The sequence below is a fragment of the Dermacentor albipictus genome, chromosome 10 (assembly GCF_038994185.2).
Source record: "Dermacentor albipictus isolate Rhodes 1998 colony chromosome 10, USDA_Dalb.pri_finalv2, whole genome shotgun sequence".
In the NCBI taxonomy this organism is placed as follows: Eukaryota; Metazoa; Arthropoda; class Arachnida; order Ixodida; family Ixodidae; genus Dermacentor; species Dermacentor albipictus.
The window spans coordinates 71259523-71279770 of record NC_091830.1 but is presented as its reverse complement, the minus strand read 5'-3'; the positions used below and the strand labels follow the sequence as shown (position 1 = coordinate 71279770).

Sequence of the window (20248 nt, the reverse complement as noted above, 5' to 3'; positions counted from 1 at the left end):
ACGGACAGTTCTGTCACTCGGCGATAAGCTTAATATTATTGAGGAAGCGGAAAAGCGGCATGGAGCTACGAAAGCCAGCGTTGCCCTGCACCTTAAGATATCTTCACTAAGACAATCTTCACTTAAGACGATCTTCACTCTTCACTTAAGACGATCGGTGATATTGCGGTTACAAAGCGTTGATATTGCAGAATGCCAACAAGTTCGGGCTCAAGCGGAAAGCGGCAAAAAAAGGACAGCATGAAAAGTTAGAAAAGATTCTCGTCAAGTGGCTCCACCAAGCACGGAGCTCTGCTATCAACGTTGACGGCGCCATTCTAAAAGAAAAGGCGGACCTTGTGGCATTGTGTCGGGGTATTGACGACTTTCAGGCATCGAACGGGCGGCTGGATCGCTTTAAAGAACGAAACAGGATTGTGTACAGCCACTCCTGCGGATAAAGCACTTCCGTGGACATTTCGACGGTGAACGAGTGGATGGAGTCGCTGCCGGAGCTGCCGGAGGCAGATGATAATGTTGCGATCTGCAGTGAGGTGCCGCTGGATGACGCCATCGAGGAGGCTTTGCCTAGTGCTGACAACGCTGCGACATTGGATGAGGACAATGACGACGCCACAGATGCCATGCCTGTGCCTACCACGTTTTCCGAGGTGCTACGGTACATAGACGGCATCTGGAACTTCATCTGTTCACATGATGCCGCAGAGGACCTCTTTTTGGACGTTGTCCAACTCGAGCAAAAGCTCTTGGTTCACGCATCAAACAAGGTCCAAGAGAATCTTACCGACTTTTTTAAAGTTCTCGCCAGCTGGCGGGAATCGCGGCAGTGGAGTGCCATAAAGGTTCTTTTGAATAAAACATGATTGGTACCTGTACTGCAGCATTAATTCCTATCACATTTACTTTTTTGGTAATTTGGGTTTCCAAGCCCTGCAGAGTATGTTATAGCAGTTTACATTGAAGTTTCTCGCAAATCCGTCGCGCGAAATAAGTGGTATTTTTAAAGGCATAATTTCTGCTCAGATTTTACGACACCCGCATTTCACGACGCTTTTTCACGGTTCCGAGAAAGTCGTATAATCGAGGTTCCACTGTATTTGCTGTTCGCATTTCGATTTACACTAATGCTAATGTTGCCAGAGTAGCCAGTGAACACAAACCCGTGCTGGAGTGCTTCCTGGTGCCAGGGCTATGCCGCAACGGGAACCCTGGCCGAAGGGAGTTGGGCCGACCACGCCGAAGGATGCTCTTGGTCGACGACGTGGTGCTGGTGCCGCGAAGGAAGTGCACGGTCTGTGGCACCGCTGGCATGGTAGCGGGCTCTGGCTCTGGCTGCGGGGTGTGGTTGTTGAAAGGGCTCTCTTCTTCCTGGCCTGCGACAGCTGCAACAGCCAACATGGTCCTCAACAACCGCAGTATGAGGCAGGGCGGAAACAAGAGGACAGGATGCGGCACAGCAGCTGGTATGCAGACCGTTAGAGCAGGCATTCCAAGCTGTTCGTCAGAACAAGAAAGACGTGACAACAGCAACACCCAGAAGAAGGAGGTGCACTACAACAGGTCTTACGAGGGGTTGCACACAAGACAGGCAGGATGCTGCACAAACAGCAGGCTTTGGGAGCGTGCTGTTGCGTGGAGGCTCTTCCTCAATTTGACATTTCTGTTAAATAGTTGTCTGCTAAATTTAGCAAACGTGTGAAACTGCCATGTACCACATGCAGGGCATCGCCGTGTTGCTGCCAGACTGGAGGAAGCTTACAAAATGGGATATGGAATCAAGCCGTTGTTTCTTTCCCAACAGTTCGTCTCCATGTTTCCGCCCAAGTGCTCTTGTGACGACTTAGGCTTACTTCCCAGTCAGTTCGAGAAGTCCTGACACCACACATGCCAACAATATCCCCTTTAGGCACCAGTTATATCTTTCACTTGAAAATTTACTTTCACCAGCTTTCTTGAATCTTCACAATCATGAAATGCATACGGCTGCAAAATGGATTGTGAATTTTCAATTCTTCAGCGAGTTTTAAGAAGATCCCAAAATGTGGACTGTACGCGAGAATTTTCTACAGGAACATCAGACATGCGAGCATTAACAATTCCACATCTACCAGACTTGGAAAGCACCTACTAGCCACTCGAATGATACGCCTTATGTAAAACAACATTTGAAGAGGTAAGCACCACACGATGGCAGAGAGCAAGCACCTAGCCGTTGTTTTCCTTCAAACTCATTTTATTAAAATGCTTTAAACATACAGATTTCCGTTGGTTGAACTCTGGTAAATTCAATTTTTCAATTAATTCTACCACAACTGAAGGTCCTGATCAGCGCACATGCATTTCCAAGGCCAAAAAGTTTCGTTATTTCAATCCTAAACTTTGCCAGGTAATTGGAACTTGACCAGTCAGTATGCAAGTCCCTGACCACTGTGGCAACCCCTTCAATGGCAGCATCCGTCTCGGAGGAACTCAGGGGACAGTGAATGTGCTAGACACACATCTCCCGTCGAAAACGTTTATGTTCGGCCTGCCACAGGAAGAGGAAGATTTTAAAGCAATAACCCCTGTAGCTCGCCGTAATTATCCAATTCTACCGCGTGCTGCATTGTTTTTTTTTTTTAGAGAGAAAATTTGGCTGAAAATTTTCCAGGCAGTGCAATCAGATGTGAAACCAAAACCGTCTTCGTGGAGTTCGTTTGCACAAATGTGTGACACAAATGTGTCGCAGCCAAGTTGACATCAAACCGTGCAGCAAAGCCAACTTTAGGAAACCAGCTGCAATTGTGCAGCAAATATTAGAACCTCATTGATTTTTCTTGCTAAAGAATTAGGTGCATGTGTTCATGGTGCAAACAGGGCAAATCAATTGGCACTGTGTTTTGCAGTTTTTTTTTTTGCATCTTTAATTTTCCTGGCATTCTTTTTCTGCATTCTGTCATTATCAGGGCAGCGACTGCCTTCCTTGGCAGCGTTTTTTATGCCCACGTGGCTCACAGTTTTATGTACACCTGCCACGCGTAGAGTGAGCTACGTATGGCAGGGGAAAAAAAGCTTATTTGCATTATTTGATAAACATGTCATCAAAAACTGGATTTCTCAGCAAGAAAGAAGTTTGTGAATGCAAAGCAACAGATAGATCATATCTGGTGTGCTATTACAATGACAGTAATGAAACAAGAAAACAGCTCATCACCGTATATAGTTTTTTCCCATTCATCAAAGGAGCTCGGTATATTACAGCGCCGTGAACCATTTTAAAGAGAGCCAAATGGTGACAATGGCCAAATAAAAAATTGCTTTGTCTAAATCAAGACAAATCTGCAGGCCATGCAAGACAAAGCATCTTTATTGAACGGCTTAAAATTATTGGGTTACCTGTGCTGAACACATCACTCGGGAACTAGCACGTTTGCGCAACCATCGCACTCGTCCTGCAGCCAACTCATTCGGAAACCTCCACTTTCATTAGTTTTTCTACTTACGGTCAACATTTGTGTGCAACAGTAAATAAGTAGATGTTAGCGTAAACTGGACAACTGCAAAAGGCATACACATAGACGGGACAGTGACTGCACCATCATCAAATGCATTTCTTTCGTTGTAACCTGTTTCACAGAAGGTACTAGGTACTGTATTTGCTCGTGTAAAGCCCTCAAAGCTCACCTGTTTCCGCAGGATTTGCACTGGTGAGTACCTTGGTATCTTCAGGCTTGGCACTGGCTTCGTCCTCCACCTGCAACGGCTGACAATCAATACTTTTCCTTCAGTCACCCATAAATGTGTCACTAAAAGAAAACAGAGCTTTAGCTTGTCTGTAAATGTATTACACATAGCGGAATACTGTGTTAACGGAGACATTTCTGTAAGCAGCTGCATCGGTGACACTATCTTGTGATAACCGAGGAGGACGCAGAGCCATTCTTGCATGGACCTAGCATATTCTGCTTTATTGCTGTTGCGAAGCACCAGTAACAGCACAATTGTTAACATGCAGTCTCCTTTATAAGTGCTATTCGACGAGAACACACATGTAACAAATTTTTAAAACATGTTGCAGTTGGACAGAGCGTCTCTAAATGTCGCTACCGGCATTGTTACTGCCGTCCACAGCCCCAGTAACCCAGTACTCTATAAGCCATGCTACCTTTATGGACAACCTAAAACTGTAATGCCCAACTAGGCTAAAACAGTAGGGCGACATTTTGAGACAATTTGGAGCAACTTTGGCAGCAAAAGAAGGAATAACTGCAGAAGGTTGAGGAAGCGAGCAAGTCTGACGTGATCCACTGTAAGCAGCACACAAATGCACAAAAGCGAGGAAGAACACAGGACAGGCGTTTCTGAGATGCTATTGATGTGCTTTTAGGGGGGGAAGAGTGGGGGGCGGGGCATGACTTTCTTCATTCATGCTACCTTGTAAGTATTGTTTTTTTTTTTTTTAAAGGCTGAAATTCATATAGAATTTGTATTCAAGGCAGCACATTTTTCTGAATAATCTTTCAGTTGCCAGCAACGTTCGCCCTGTTCTTATTCTAAGTCATCTTTGCCTGCTTGTGAACTATACTTACAATGAATGATACAAAAGCACAGATCTGACAGCAAGAACGCAGCCACATATTACTTGCTTGCAATCGTTTTTGTTTACATCTGCATATTGCTTATTGCTTTTGTTTATTGCCCCCATTTACCACATGACGCATTTCTCAGCTTTCACATTCACTGGTGCACCATGCATTTTAGACGCCACGTGCAGGCTTTGCGGGGGCGGCACTGGATGTCACCGAGTGTTTCTACGGAAGAGCAAAAAAGGAGTCCTGCTGCAGTACACGCCTCATACGCATCTTGTATCGATGCTGGCAATACGATGTGTCACTATATTGACTCAGTGATAACACATTACCGTCGAGTCATCGTGAAATGGGTTCTGCAGCAATATTCTTTTATAAAAACAGAAATATATTATTGTATGAAAAGAAATATGTAAATAAAACATAGATAAATGTATACAGTGATGTGCATACATATTATTTCGATAGTGTGTCTGCTCCTTTGTACTAGTCTGTTTAGAGCTTCAATTACTCATTTCATCTTATTACCAACGAGCACAAACTTCGCAATGTCGCTTAGCATTAAAATATACATGACATGCTTATATATAGCAAACCGTATACATATTTAACATGATGTCCAAAGTACAAGAGACGCTCATTGATAAGGTTCCATTGTGTACGATTTCCCAACACCAACGTTCGCAATCGACAACACAAAAATTCACCTACGATTATGATACTTCCCAACGCAAAATTTGAGTGCAGCTCTATACGTGTTTTCATTGCATGATATATTGGCTAACGTAGACAATCTGTCTCATGCACCACATTGCAAATTAGCCCAGTGGGGTGGAACTGCCTCGCCTAATCTCGAGATGCGAGAGCCGACACATCGGTGACACGTGGGCAAGTTTCACAGCAGCCACCGTCGACAGACCTCCCAGATGATACGTGCTATGCTGGTGCTATCTCGCAGCCACCGTCGTCGTGCTACACTTTTCTTCTCACACTTTCACCATACCCTGCTCCAGTTTCCACCTCATAGTTCCACTGCACCCTCCTCTCGCTTTCCTCCTCGCATCTTTCAGTCCCCTGCAGCGCTCCACATTCACTTTCATCTCTCGCTGTGCTCGTTCGCTCTGTTACGCCGATGCTCATCATCGGAACAGGCCCGTATGAGCTGTGACAACAATGACAAAACAGAGCTAACAATGACAATGACAATGACAAAACAGACAATGACAATGACAATGAGCTAACAATGACAAAACAGAGCTATGCTTACTTTTTATCGGTTCATATACAGTGGAACCCTGAGTATACGACTTGCTCGGGACCACGTAAAAGCATCATAAAATGTGGGCGTCATAAAATCCGAACACAAATGATGCCTATAAAATACTACTTATCTTGTGTGACAGATTTACGAGATATTTCAATGTAAACTACTAACATACTCTGCAGGGCTTAGAAACCCAAATTACCAAACAAGTAAATGCGATAATAATTAATGCTGCAGTACAGGTACCAATCGTGCTTTATTCAAACGAACCTTTACGGCACTCCACTGCCCACTGCAACGATTCCCGCCAGCCGGCGCGAACTTTAAAAAAGGCCGGTAAGTTTCTTTTGGACCTTGTTTGATCCGTGAACCAAGAGCTTTCGCTCAAGTTGGGCAACATCCAAAAGGAGGTCCTCTGCGGCATCGCGTGAACAGATGAAGTTCCGGATGCAGTTTATGTGCCGTAGCACCTCGGCGAACATGGTAAGCACAGGCATGGCATCTGTGGCATCGTCATTGTCCTCGTCCGATGTCGCAGTGGTTTTGGCACTAAGCAAAGCCTCCCCGAAGGCGTCATCCAGTGACACCTTGCCGCTGAACGCAACGTTGTCAGCCTCCGGCAGCTCCGGCAGCAACTCCATCCACTCGTTCACTGTCGAAACGTCCACGGAAGTGCTTTTTCCACAGGAGCGGCTGTACACGATCCTGTTTCATTTTTTAAGGTGATCCAGCCACCGGTTCGATGCCCAGATGCAATGCCACAAGGTCCGCCTTTTCTTTTAGAATGGCGCCGCCAACGTTGATCACAGAGCTCCATGCTTGATGCAGCCACTTGACGAGAATCTTTTCTAACTTCTCATGCTGTCCTTCTTTTGCCGCTTTCCGCTTGAGCCCGAACTTGTTGGCATTCTGCAATATCAACGCTTTGTAACCGCAACATCACCGATCGTCTTAAGTGAAGAGGATCGTCTTAAGTGAAGATCGTCTTAGTGAAGATATCTTAAGGTGCCGGGCAATGCTGGCTTTCGTAGCTCCATGCCGCTTTTCCGCTTCCTTGATCATATTCAGCTTATCGCCGAGCGACAGAACTGTCCGCTTTTGGGACATCATGTATCGCGTTGCTCCACAATACTCAAAACCTCCGCTGAGTGCTGGTTGCTAGGATTAAGACGAAGAACACGTGCGATAAACCTAGGCCTCTCCGAACTACCTCATCGGCAATCTGCTGCCGGGAAACTGGAAGGAGAGAAATGCTTCCCCAATGCGAGAACAGGCGACGACGCCGAGAAGAGAGGGAGAAAGTGATTGTGGAGAAGAAAAGGCACTATTTCAGCACAGTGGGCGTCATGGGCGGCTGCTCGTGGAGGGAGAGAAATGCTTCCCCAGAGAGACGACGCCACTGAGAAGAGAGGGAGAAAGTAATTGTGGAGATGCATGTGGAGAGATGGAGCGAGGAAAGAGACCCGCACCACTTTTCTTTCATCTGCCGTTCTATCCTGTGCTTCGCAAGGGTCATCATATAATGCAGGTCAGGCGTAAGATTGCGTCAGATAACCCGGATTTAATGCATTGCTTCACCGGGACTGCGCTAATCCGTTGTAAAACCCGGTTCGTCGCAAAACCGGGGAACATATAACCGGGGTTTCACTGTATTCCCGAAAAACCCAATTGTTCGGCACCAGCATTCACTACATTGCCAAACTGCGATCGTATGGTTCGTTTTCTGGACACTAGATCCCATGTAAACAAGAAAAGGCGTGAGGTGTGCTTGACTGAAAACATTAGTCCACCAGCCTCCCTGCAATACACTCCCACCTTTCTCATGCGAAAATGCTTGCGTGCACTCGATTTCTTATTCCGGTACCAGCAATTCACCTCCCAGATCGTCGCACGCCGCATTAAGTGCTCTCGCTACCAAACCTATTGCGATAAGCATCTCCACCTATCTGTTTTACAATGCGTTGGACGAAGTGCCGTTGGTAGTGTACTGCTTGCTTTTAGCAGGCGATAATTCAAACACCCTGCAGTTCTGTGCTGCAGGCGATGCGACGCAAGCGTCACATTGCGTTTCGGTGGCATCCGGCATCGTCTACCAGTTCCATTTTGTTTCACTTTCCCATCGCCGTCATTAAACACTGCGCAGTAAGAAATCGACAAAACATGTCTAGGGTCCCCGAAGCCACACCAGCTCCACACGTGTTGGCACCTCGTGAGAAAATTCGCCCAACAATTCGCCTAACAATTTGCAGTACGTAGATGTCAAATGCAGTTGAGTCTGTCAATTTATTTAGTTACTTCAGATCGTACATTTTCTCGATTAACATGCTTTTATCGTGTTTTTTTCCAAAATGTATGAATGAGGTTCTACTGTACTTGGCTGAGGTTGTCACATCTTTTCATTACACGATAGTACTTACCTTATTCGCATCACAGCACAAATCACGCCAGTGAAATATGAGCGCTAACCAAGCCACAAGCAATTGCGTCAGGAGTAGGGACGCAAGCATTTTTTTGTTTCCGACATGCAGGGAGCACCAAAAGTGCAGGGGCTGAGTTGAGTTCTTTGTGATGTGTCGCTCGTATAGCTAGTAGTAGCAAAGTGGGAGCAATCAACTTTTTAATTTTTCTGTGCAGTTCAACACTACAGCAAATGACTATACAGTATAGACGTCCTATAGCGTAAGTTGGCAGAGTCACAAACATTTGCATTATAAGCAGCACCACACTATAACTGAATAGTTTTCAGGGGCTACACACATGCAAAACATGCAGGCCATGCAGCTGCTTGCAATTGAGAATCGAATCATGTGACTGGGATGTTTGCACCCGTTTAATGTTAAGAACATTGAAAGGTTAATGTTCATGAACTCGCACTCTTTGTATGAAGCAGACAAAGTAGCACAGGAAAAAAAAACTACAGAGAGGTAAGTAAGTCGCCAACTGAACTTTCAGATATGCTCGATCGTTCAAAATTCCCTCGGCATCGGCACCAACTCCACAGAAGTAATGCAGAACGGCAATTGAAATTTTAGATGCCTTACACTGTCTCATTCGATTTCTTGGACTGATCCGCATGCCGTGACGTCAAAATCATGGTGACCGCGAACAATGTTGCCACCAATCGAGTGTTGCCCGTGTCCTGGCTTTCGTGGGGGACATGGTTCCTCTTCTTTCCAAGTAAAATACAACCACTGCAATGCGTTTCAATGACTCAGCACCAAATCACCACTTTGGTTAAAGACTCCCGACGAGGTGCGCTGGTTAGGCCTAGCCAACAGGGCCGTTAGGCCACGTGCCGTTAAGGGCTGCTTGCCCTTGACATGTTCGTCCTCGTAGATGATCCCATTGAGATTGGGCATGCAATCACCTGCACAGGCAACTGACTGCAGTGCATGTGAAGCAGAATTTGGTTTCTTGGGCGATTACTGCGAACACCTACCAAGTTCCTTTGTGCACATACTGGTAGGAACAAAGTTTGCATGTGGACATAAAGCCTAAAGGCTCTGAACTAAACTTGCAGAACATCACTTAAGCTGACAGCAGTTAAGGTCGCACGCACAATATCTGCTCTGCGTCCGTCATCGTGGAGAGCAGAAATTGTCATTGTGCACTCCACACTGACACAGTGTGGAGCGCGTGATGCTGATAAACAGCGGCCTCTCTGCAGCCTGGGCAACCCCCATGTGCCCACTTTGTGCTGCCGTCATTTTTCTTTCCTGTTCTCTGTTCATTCGCTCCCCATCTCCTCCTCCTCCCCATCGCCTTCATCAGCCTACCATCCTATCGGCTGGCCCACCTTATTGAAAAGCACGCCCGCTGCCGCAGTGGTTTGCAAGATTTTCCTGTGGAAGCTGCATTACAGGGGAGAGTCAGAAGGTGGAACAGCTGGAAAATGGGACAGCTCGTGTATCTCACTAGCAATTAGTTCAAAAATGTGCACGGACTCCTCACGAGATGGCATACCAAAGCGTGGCTGTAATAATGGACGTGCTCAACACCTCAAAGATACCGTCACTGGAAATCACCCGATTAACATGTTAAAAGCAAGTATCTGCTGCGTGAATTGTACCTCTCTCAAATATGAACAGCTTGGCAGAATACTAATTTGCCTTCGAGCAGATACACCAGTGTGCTAGTTCATATGCAATAACAAATTTGGGCCTAATGGGATAACTTTTGCCGTTCAAGGCTTCTTTCTTTGAGTGACATAGCTTATGAATAATGGGACAGTTAAGTTCAAGGCGGAATGATGCTGTCCCATTCCTCCTCACAATAGGGCTCATGCTACAAGTAGCAAATCAGCAGCAGGGTTGAGCCGTATGAGCCCCGAAAGCAGTTATTTCTGTTTATTTTACACTTTTAATCTGTTAATATTTGGTGCCATAAAAATTAGATTATATAACAGACAGGTTGGTAAGGTAACAAATTCATGTTAGATCACATTCAATTCCAAAATAACGGGGCATTATAAAATGTACATGTTTCACTGAATGGTTCTGATCACACATTATGAGCGGCCCCGCATCAGTGCAAGAATGGTAGGCTAAAGTAGGAGTGCTCTTAATTACATAGAACAAGTTTATTTATGCCAAGGTAAAACCGCTATCTGTATACGTGTTCGTTTACATCTATCCGTTACTGCTCCATCTCAATTTGAAGAATATGTCAAGGGTATACAAGTGAAACCATCCTGAGAGGGCTCAAACTTAGAGCAATTTGATATTGAATACTGTTACACAGGTGTGCAATGAAGACTGTAAGACGTGGCAAAAGCTCTTAAAATAAGAACATCATCACTTGCGCAACCTGTAAGGAAGTACAAAGGTTGTGTTGAGAGGCAGTAGTCTTTTGAAGTCCAACCTGGTCTGCGGAATGGTCTTAACAGCAGAAGGTGAAGTACTCTTGAAAGAATATTTGCTGAAGAGTTTCTTGCTGAACGACTACACCACCGCCAAAAATTTATCCAAGTGGCGAAGTAGACTACACTTGGTTACCGCAATATTAGCTCTGGGTTTGTCTGGTTGAGCTCTGTGCCACTAGGTGGCTGCACCATGCAGGCTGCTCAGGTTTGCGCCTCCGCTTATCTCGCAAAACGCACAGTTCGCTTGCATTTATTGGAACACTGGACATGCTAAACCTCTAAAATTGTCAGGTTTGCCATGATTTGCCACCTGTCAATGATTCTGAAATCTGGAGGGTCACAATAAGTGCGTTTTCTCAAAGTCCAAAGCTAGTCTTATATACGGTTGCTCGAAGCTACGAAAAGAGGTCGATGTGCGTCCACGAACAGCATCAGCAGTAACGAGAACACCAAACGGTGTGTCACAAAGTTGGCGGCTGTCAATAACTTTCCCTTGCTTTTGTTTGTGAGGCAGTTTGTCAGCTTCACGAGTGTCTTGCGGTTGCAGCTGATAGATCTAGTTTGATTTTGTACAAAGCCGTAACTTTATTCGCCGCCACCCGATGATGAGCAACGCAGATAAGGCCTAATGGTGTAGGCAGTGTGGCTGTGACAAAAATTCGCCGCTGCTCGATGTGGTAACAGATTGCAAGCCGCTGTGGAATGATTGCCATTAATACGTTCACGCGGCTGGCTCACGAGTGATTGGTCCCGAGATCACGCATGAGGGTTAGGTTAATGACTGATGAAGCAGCATCAAGTTTGTTGCTACGTATCCCACACAATCTACGTTCCTGTCGGTGGCTAATCGGCTCTATCTTCCCGCATGCTTTCGCACTTAGCAATACAGTAGAGCCCCGATGTTACGTTCCTCACTGCTGCATTTTCCCAGCTGCTACGTCGTTTTCATCCGGTCCCGGCATAGCTTCCATAGGATCCAATGTGTAAGGAACCCCGCTGTTACGTAGTAGCTGTGAAAACGTTTCCGCATGATGCGTCGCAACTTAGCACCGCGAACCCGCCTGAGCTAAAGCAGCCAACGCGCTCCAACGGCCATTTTGGCTTTTGACGAGTTTTGGCTGGGCTTGGCCGGGCTTTGCTATAGAACTGGCTGCAAGAAGCCACACGCCAGTTCGAGAGACAGCCATTAAGTGGCCATTCGTGAAAAATGCTCTCACTATCATCACTGCGATTACGGTCACTGCATGGTTGTTGGACGGGTCGACTCACGGAGGAAGGAAACTCAGGAGCAGCCCTGACGTCACTCTTTGTGAAGCTAAAGTGAAACCGGAAGTTGGCGTTGCTCGTGGCGTTGCTCCGCCTATCGGGCCAGCTCTCCTCTCTTGTTTATATTTCTCCCACGCCGCGCTGCGCGCAACCGGGCTGCTCGGCCGCGCGCTCTCCGCAGCAATACTAAACAATCGTTAGCACGTTAGCATGATTACGCCAAAGAGGGCAAAATTTCCCACGGATATTCCTTCGTCCGTTGCCATTGCCGTGGCGCGGTGACAACGAGGAGCACGAGCCGCATGATGCCGGAGAGTTGTCAAATCCTAGCTTTGGAGAAGCAGTCGCGGCTCAGGTCCTCCTCCGCAGGTACGTCGCACCTCACAGCGACGCTGACAGCAATGCAGTCTTCCAGGCTATTGAGAAACGTGTGGCGATTTCTAGCGAGCGAAAAAAACGGCAAGCCACCATTCTTGACTTTTTTAAAGTCCTCAGTGCACTTTGTGGAAATAAATTGTCTATAGTTGAAGCTGCACTTTTTTCATTCATTTTCGGAGCTCTCCTCACTGTTGCATTTTCCCGGCTGTTACGTTTTTCCCCCCCGGTCCGGTGAAAAACATATGAACGGGGTTCCACTGTATACGGGCTGCTTTTGTTGCCGTTCTCTCTATTTGTGTCGCATTATCATCTCCATTGCTCCTGTCAACCTGGACAGACCTTGCACTGATGGAGCTAGACCCAGCTGACGCGGTGCCATTCTGTGGATTGAACCATTTGGGCACAGTGTGTGTGATACCCACATCGAGCCAACGTCGAGGAGCACTCGCAGTGAGAAGTGTGCTACTGCACCAGCCCTACACGGCCCGTCCATGGCATGCTCAGTGCTTCTTTTGAGCCGAAACTGAAGTGAAACACTCCATTGGGCAGCATCGAGCATGAAGGCTCAGCGACGCACTTGACATGTGGCGCTACACGGGCTTCCACACTGAATGTATTGAATATTTGAAAAACTTAATAGTAGATACTTGATTCACAAATCTCATTATTTGAACATTCACTATTCAATTTGGTGATATTTCAGAAGTATTCGCACACCCCTGGTTGTAACTTTGGTTGCAGGATATAATATGCAGTGACAGGCTACACACATGAAAGTGTGCAACTTTACGGCAACGTAACTTTGCTTTTATCTTTTCGTGAAAGTTCAGACCTGCTCCATGCATGTTAGAATTACTACGAAAGTGGCATAGTCAGTACCAATGTTACACGCTGCCACTTGTAAATCCCGCTCTATGTTATGAAACGTCCCGTCACATTTGCCGCAGTGCATTGCATGTTCATTGCACTTCAATTTGGTTGTGGGGCCACAAAACAATCGCTACAGTTCCATAAGCTACTTGCGTGTAACAACCATTCCCTCCATGACAGAAATGTTTCCAAACTCACCGGCAGCAAAGCCACCTCCTGGCGCAGGTTGTTGAGCAGCTCGGGCGTGGCGGCTTGCTGTTGCCGGCTGGACACCAGCCCTTCCTCGCGCTTCGCCCTGTCGAGAGACGATACACATTCAGCGATTCTCTCTCCACTTGATGACTTCTCTTACAAGGGATAGCTCAGACATTGGACGTCAGAAGGTGAATTACACTGGTCAACGTAGAGCATGCTTTAGAGCCCCTTCAGAATAAAATTATGACAGGCTGTTGATAAACGCATCAAATTTCCACGCATTTACTTCAAGGTGCTGGACTCTCCATTGCGGGAAAGACAAAGTGGTAGAATGTTACTTTGTGCAATTTCTAGTGAGTCATAATTACAGACCATGTACATAAGTACCTTGTGTGTTAGTCTTATTATGCTATCGCATAAAGACGATTGAATCACTGGCTTGAAGTAAACCTTGGCTTAAATTACTTGGCTTATGCATCGCTTGAGTAGAAATTCATGGTGCTGCTTTTCTTGCCAGTTTGGTTCTGTGTGACTGTTCCTGCTATTTAATTCTTGGGACGGACTTTCAACGGGATTATCGCACAATTACTGACCTCCACAAGCACTGCATTACTTTTTACCGATGCTATCAGATGCCGATCTGCACTTCCTGTTTCAGACGACAGCATCACGATACTGCCACATGCGAGTGCGACGGTTCTGGTCAAGTCCAATGAGCTACGAGACAGTGACGCCATTGTAGAAGGCAACATTTCTCCGTTGCTCACCCAAGGTATTTGTGCAGCGCGAGGCCTTGTTGAGCTTCATGATAGCCAGACAGCAATCCTCCTTATCAACTTTATCTTTGAGAATCGGCACATTTTTCGTGGCACTTCTTCGCCTAGGCTGAACTGCCAAATGACATTGTCGAGCGTTTTGCTCCTGAACTGGGCACAGGCGACAATGTGCTCAGAGGCATCAACGTAAACTTCGAATTCGTGGAAGACCAAAAAAGTGCACTTCAAGAACTCTTGAACGAGTTCCACGCGTGCTTCGTTCGGTCTGCTAAGGTGGGCCAAGTGCAAATCACGAAGCACCAAATGACGACGTGCAACGATACACGCCCCATCAAGCAACAGCCTTATCACGTCTTGCCGAAAGAATGTGAGCCAATTCAAGCCCAAGTCAAGGAGATACTAGATGATGGTGCCATTCAGCCTTCATACAGTCTGTGGTCCTCCCCGGTAGTTCTTGTCAGAAAAAAAAGGACATAACGCTTCGTTTATGTGTTGATTATAGGCACCTCAATGATGTTACCAGGAAGGACATGTACCCGCTACCACATATCAACGACTCTCTAGACAAGTTGCAGCGAGCTAAGTATTCTTCGTCTCTTGACCTTAGGAGCAGTTACTGGCAAGTTGAGGTTGATAAATGATACCGCAAAAAACTTATTTCGTCACTCCAGATGGCGTTAACGAATTCAGAGAACTTCCTTTCGGCCTCTGTTCGGCACCAGCAACTTTCCAGCGAATGATGGACACCGTTCTCACTGGGCTGAAGTGACAAAGCTGCCTCATCTACCTTGATGACACGTTTTTTTTTTTTCGGCGACATTTGACAAATACCTGAAACGACTGTGGCAAGTTCTCAAAGCCATCCAATTGGCTAACCTCACCCGTAATCCTCAGAAGTGTTACTTTGGCAACAAGGAGCTGATGTTTCCGGGTCGCATGGTCAGCGCAGAAGATGTTAGCCCCGATCCCGCGAAGACTGCCACTGCAGCCATGTTTCTAAAACCGACCGACAGGAAAGGTGCTCGAAGCTCCTGGGCCTTTGCGCATACTACCAGCGTTTTATTGACAATTTTTCAAAGATGGTGGAACTGCTGACTCGCCTCATGAGGGACAATGTACCGTTTGTCTGGACCTCAGAGCAAGAGAATGCTTTCACCGACCTTCAACAGTGCCTGGTATCAGCACCAGTTCAAGCTCATTTTGACGAGGAGGTGGACACAGAAGTCCATACCGACGACAGTAACGTTGTCTTGGTGTGGTGCTTGTACAACGAGAGGAAGGCATTGAATGAGTGATCGCCTACGCAAGTCGCACACTATTGCTTACAGAGACCAACTACACCACCACGGAGAAAGAATGTCTTGCGTCGTGTAAGTGCTGGCTAAATTTTGACCTTACCTCTACGGCTGCCCGCTGGCTTGCAAACCTGTGAGACCCTTCTGGACGACTGGCACGGAGGAGTCTATGTTTGCAGGAGTACGATGTGACCATACGATGTGACCGTGCACAAAAAGACGCACTCTCGCCCACCCCTATAAACACTACCAACCAAGACACTGAGGACGATGACGCTTTCCTTGAGGCCATAAGCGCGATTGATTTGTCCACACGGCAGGGTGCAGACAATGCGCTAAACGTAGTACTCGACACCTAGAAGGAAGAAACCCATTGATACCCCGGCACATAGCTCAAGGATTGTTTTTTTGTTTACGGAATGGCGTCTTGTACAAGAACAATTCCACTGCCAACAGTAAGGTCTACATTTTGGTAATTCCAGCAGAAACTCCATGATGAAGTTTTGTTCGCCTGCCAAAATGAGACTTCGTCTGGCCATTTCGGTTTAACACGAACCCTTGCTAGAGTGGGAAATCCTATTACTGGCCGAAACTTGCGTGCGTTAAGCGGTACGTCCAAGCCTGCCATGAGTGCCCGTGCCGGAAGTTCCCAGCTGTGAAGCCTGCAGGATTGCTGAACCCGATTGACCCACCTGGCAAACCATTCGACCAGGTCTGCATAGATCTTCTGGGCCTGTTTACATTGTCATTTCTGGAAACAGGTGGATAATCGTCGACATAGACTATTTAATGCGGAATGTTGAGACAAAGACGCTGCCTCGGGGCACAGCTTCCGAGGTTGCCCAGTTTTTCATGCAAAGCATCATACTACGGCATGGCGCCCCATCGCACATCATCACATACCGAGGCAAAGCCTTTACAGCACAGCTTATAGAAGACATTTTTAAACTCTGCTATATGACAAATCGAAAGACGATTGCCTATCCGCAAACAAACGGCTTGACCGAACGACTGAACAAAACGATGACCGACATGGTGTCTATGTACATAGACATACAGCACAAGACAGACGAGGTACTCTCTAGCATATAACACTGCTGCACAATAAACGACGTGCTTCATGCCATTTTACCTGGTTTACTGTCATGGAGTGCAGACTATGCCAGAAGCAATCAAGGTGCCAAAGTTTTCATGCAACACGATGAAGGGGCGCATCAGCTTGCCCGAGTGAACATACAGAAACAGCAGATCATCAATGCGCGCCATTGAAGTCTCCGGTATTGACAAGTCGAGTTCCAACCTGGTGATCAAGTATAGGTCTCAACTCCCTTCTGCCAAAAAGGACTATCCGAGAAGCTTTTGAACTGCTACTTCCGAACCTACAGAGTCTTACAGTGAATTAGTGACAAATTACGAAGTCCTTGACGGAAGCCAGCCTCCCCAACGTCGAGAACTGCAATCTGGCATAGTGCATGTTGTGCAGTTGAAACCGTATTGTAGCCCCTAATAGACATTTTCAGCAACTTGTGTTAGTTTCTGTTGTTCCTCATCGCTCAGTGACTTGTGGCTATACCACACATCACAGCGATTTGAGCTATGTCCTTTGTGTTTGTCCTAGGCCCTCTCGGCCTTCTCACATTAAAGCTATGTTTTCCTTTTTTTTTCTTTTTTTTGCAGAGGAAGAGGATGAATGCCACATTGTGGCAGAGTAAAGGACTGAGGAAGAGGAGAATGAGGTTCATCTTGGCACCGCGCATTGATGCTCATGCTTAATTAAGTGCCAATGCCTGGAGACTCAGCATTCACTTCAAAAAGGTATCCATGACAATATTACGCACATGGATATCATGAACTATCGGCTATAACGAACTACTGGCTATAATGAACTAAACAAAAGATTGGTCGGCTATGCTTCATTTAAAGACGCTAACCTATGACCATAACCAAACCAAAAGTACAAGTTCCAACACAATATCAGATATAGTGAAGGAAACATTTGTTCACAAACAGTTCAGAACATGTTTCCTGGTAGGCAGGCATTCTGGAGCGGTATTATATGTTGTTATTATACATCGCATTTATATCGCTTAAATGGTGCGGATATAGCTTGACATTTCCAGCGTGACGGGCAGCAGTCGATGAAGTCGAATATGTCACGTCAGCAACGCCAGGATCACCTAAAACTTACCCCCTGTATTGTTCATCGCGTTGAACGTCACTCGCAGCAGCGTGGTCAATCAGCTATTGCCGCGACGTATACACACATCTGCGCGGCGAGTGAGCACTTTTGTATTTGGCAAAGTCGCAAACTCGACAAGCTCGCTTCAGTGCACTTGAACTGTAGGGCTGCATGCTGCCGGCCAGCCAAGCTAACACATAATATGCCCTGGTCTACACGGAGGGACGACGACGAGTTACATGGTAGTACGATGCCGAGGTATGCCAATCCTCAACACTGGAATGGGCGGCTAAGACCTACGCTCTAAAACACAGCCACTAATAGATGCCTAGTACACTGCAGCACAGCTAAGGGATAAGACACCTGTGACGATACCATGAACTCAACCATAAGTTGAGGGATAGCGTGCGAGTTTGGAACGTTTTGGCACCAAAATTGGAAGTAGTGGTATCTACGTGACTGTCTAAAATGAAACTTGAATTGGTCGACACAATGACATTTCAGTAGGCGGAGTGTTATGGGCACACCCCGCTCCGCCGTAGCCTTCGCAGAGCAAGGCATTGAAGTAAGAGTGGCAACACCACGAAGGGGACCAAAGGTGATATTTGACTGCCAGTATAACTACTTTTCTTCAGAATGATTTGAATTACTTTTTGCTGTGAAGTATTTCTGAGATACTCTAACTTTCAAATGCATTTCTCGACTTCAATAAAGAATATGGGTGTGCAAAAGCGATTTTTGAGACTGAATCAAATACGAATGAAATAGTGCCAGAAGCAAATCAAATATTGAAATGTTTTTGAATAGTTATTGAATAATGAATAGCCATTATCACAATTAACATAAAAGATGTTCACATTCCAGCATTCTGAAAGTTAGCAAGTTTTTGTCATTACACAGTATGTTATGAAGCGTTTATTTAAAGCACAAATGGAGCATTAGGAGTAAACAAGTAATTTCTGCGTATTCGCAGGACTCTTCAGACAGTGCGACTGATTGCTGTACAGCCTGTAAGGTTACACTACCTGAGTGATGGAGCCTGCTCCACTACTCAAGTTCTCGAATGTCTATACTATGCCCACAGGGGTAAAAATTTATCGTACTTTTGTTCCTATGTTATGTTTAATTGGGCACAATTGACGTCTTGAAATATGCTAAAAGTATTCAAAAATATTTGCATTTACGAGTCACGACTACTCAATATTGAATAGACACTATTTGATTCATTATTAGAAAGTTTCGAATATTTGCACACCCCTAATATAAAGTGTTTCAGGGGCCCTTTAAACATTCTGACGATGCACCAGTGTGATTACATCTAATGACATCCAGTGCAGTGCACTCCATTTCTCTCTGCCAAATGCGAATTCTGAAGGAGCACAATCCAAGCCTTCGACAGCTTCTCTAGAACAACTAGTGATATTCAGAAAAGGTAAACACCTTAGCGCAACACAAGGGGTGCATCATGCAGTTGATTGCTTGTATCGAAGCAAGAACAGGATGAAAGACGTGGACGCAGGAAAGGAAAACAACAAAATCAAAATCTGTGCTAACGACTGATTCCCTGCAGTGAGGGGCAATTGGATGCATCTCGTCTCCCTCATGCCTGCCTTTTCTACGTCCTTGTCTTCCAAGCTGCTCCTACACCGAGGCAGCTTCATTAGCGTGATCACAAAGCGAGAGCAAAACAAAGGAAAGCGTTTTGCACCAGAAACACCTTGTCAGACATTAGAGCTTGCCTGCTAAAAGACCGCACAAGAAAGACACAAAGCACCGCGGCCAGGCAACAAGGCACACATAACTTCAGGATCACAGTTAAACATTGTCATAACAGAGCGGCACCCGACACGAAAAAAGCTAAGTTGTATCCAATATGCGTTAAAGCTGACAGCGCTGAAAAAAGAAATTGCAATCAGGTCTATGCATAAGGGGAGCAAGCTTGATGCCTACAGCGAGCAAGCAAAATGTCTGCTGTGGATTTTAATTGCCCGTCAGAAGGATACCATCACACCAATGATAATGGCTTGCCCGTGCCAATACATGGTACATCAACAATGCTAAATTAAAAACATGTGCTTTGCACCATTGTTGATATACAACTGGGTATTGATGAAATTGCATGGGATGGACACATTCGCCTGTTGGCTGCAGGCCAGCGAAGTCACTGGCCAAAATGCACATGCGTGTCTTGAATGTACTAGATGTCGTGCTTGCTAAGCATTCAACATTTTTGCTAGACCAACACACATCTTGAGCTGTTGAGCACACAACTATTCGCCTTGCTGTAATCGATATTGCTTTACCCTGTGTTCTAAGTTTTCCTATGCAGCAGATATCTCTCTGAAGTAAAGCATGGCCAGCCAAATTTTAATATCACTTTGTTATATCGAATATTTCATAACGTCTGTTTTGGTCATATAGAGGTTCAAAATTACAGTAAAGCTCAATGTTTTAACTAAATCTGTGAAACATCGTTACAAAAGTCATGTCTGACAACTATGAGAATGCAATAGTATTTCAATGTTATGCTAGACTATGGCATTCAGATGCATACATATAGCGCGACTACATCCACAATGTCTAAGGTGAGGCTGTG

At 45.9% G+C, this 20248-nt stretch overlaps 1 protein-coding gene across 4 annotated transcripts in view; it reads right to left on the bottom strand.

The window, feature by feature from the left end:
- LOC135899201 (rho GTPase-activating protein 11A-like) overlaps window positions 1–20248 on the bottom strand; it is a 55478-nt gene that overhangs the window by 8516 nt on the left and 26714 nt on the right. For 2 of the 4 annotated variants that reach the window (XM_065428466.2, XM_065428485.2), the window contains 3 exons: window positions 13406–13502; window positions 3664–3733; window positions 1161–1382 (listed from right to left, as the gene is read on the bottom strand). In XM_065428466.2, coding sequence (XP_065284538.1) covers window positions 1161–1382; window positions 3664–3733; window positions 13406–13502 — 389 coding nt within the window. Of the gene's footprint in view, window positions 1–1160; window positions 1383–3663; window positions 3743–13405; window positions 13503–20248 lie in introns of all 4 variants that reach the window. The other 2 variants (XM_065428460.2, XM_065428475.2) reach the window with 1 other exon arrangement.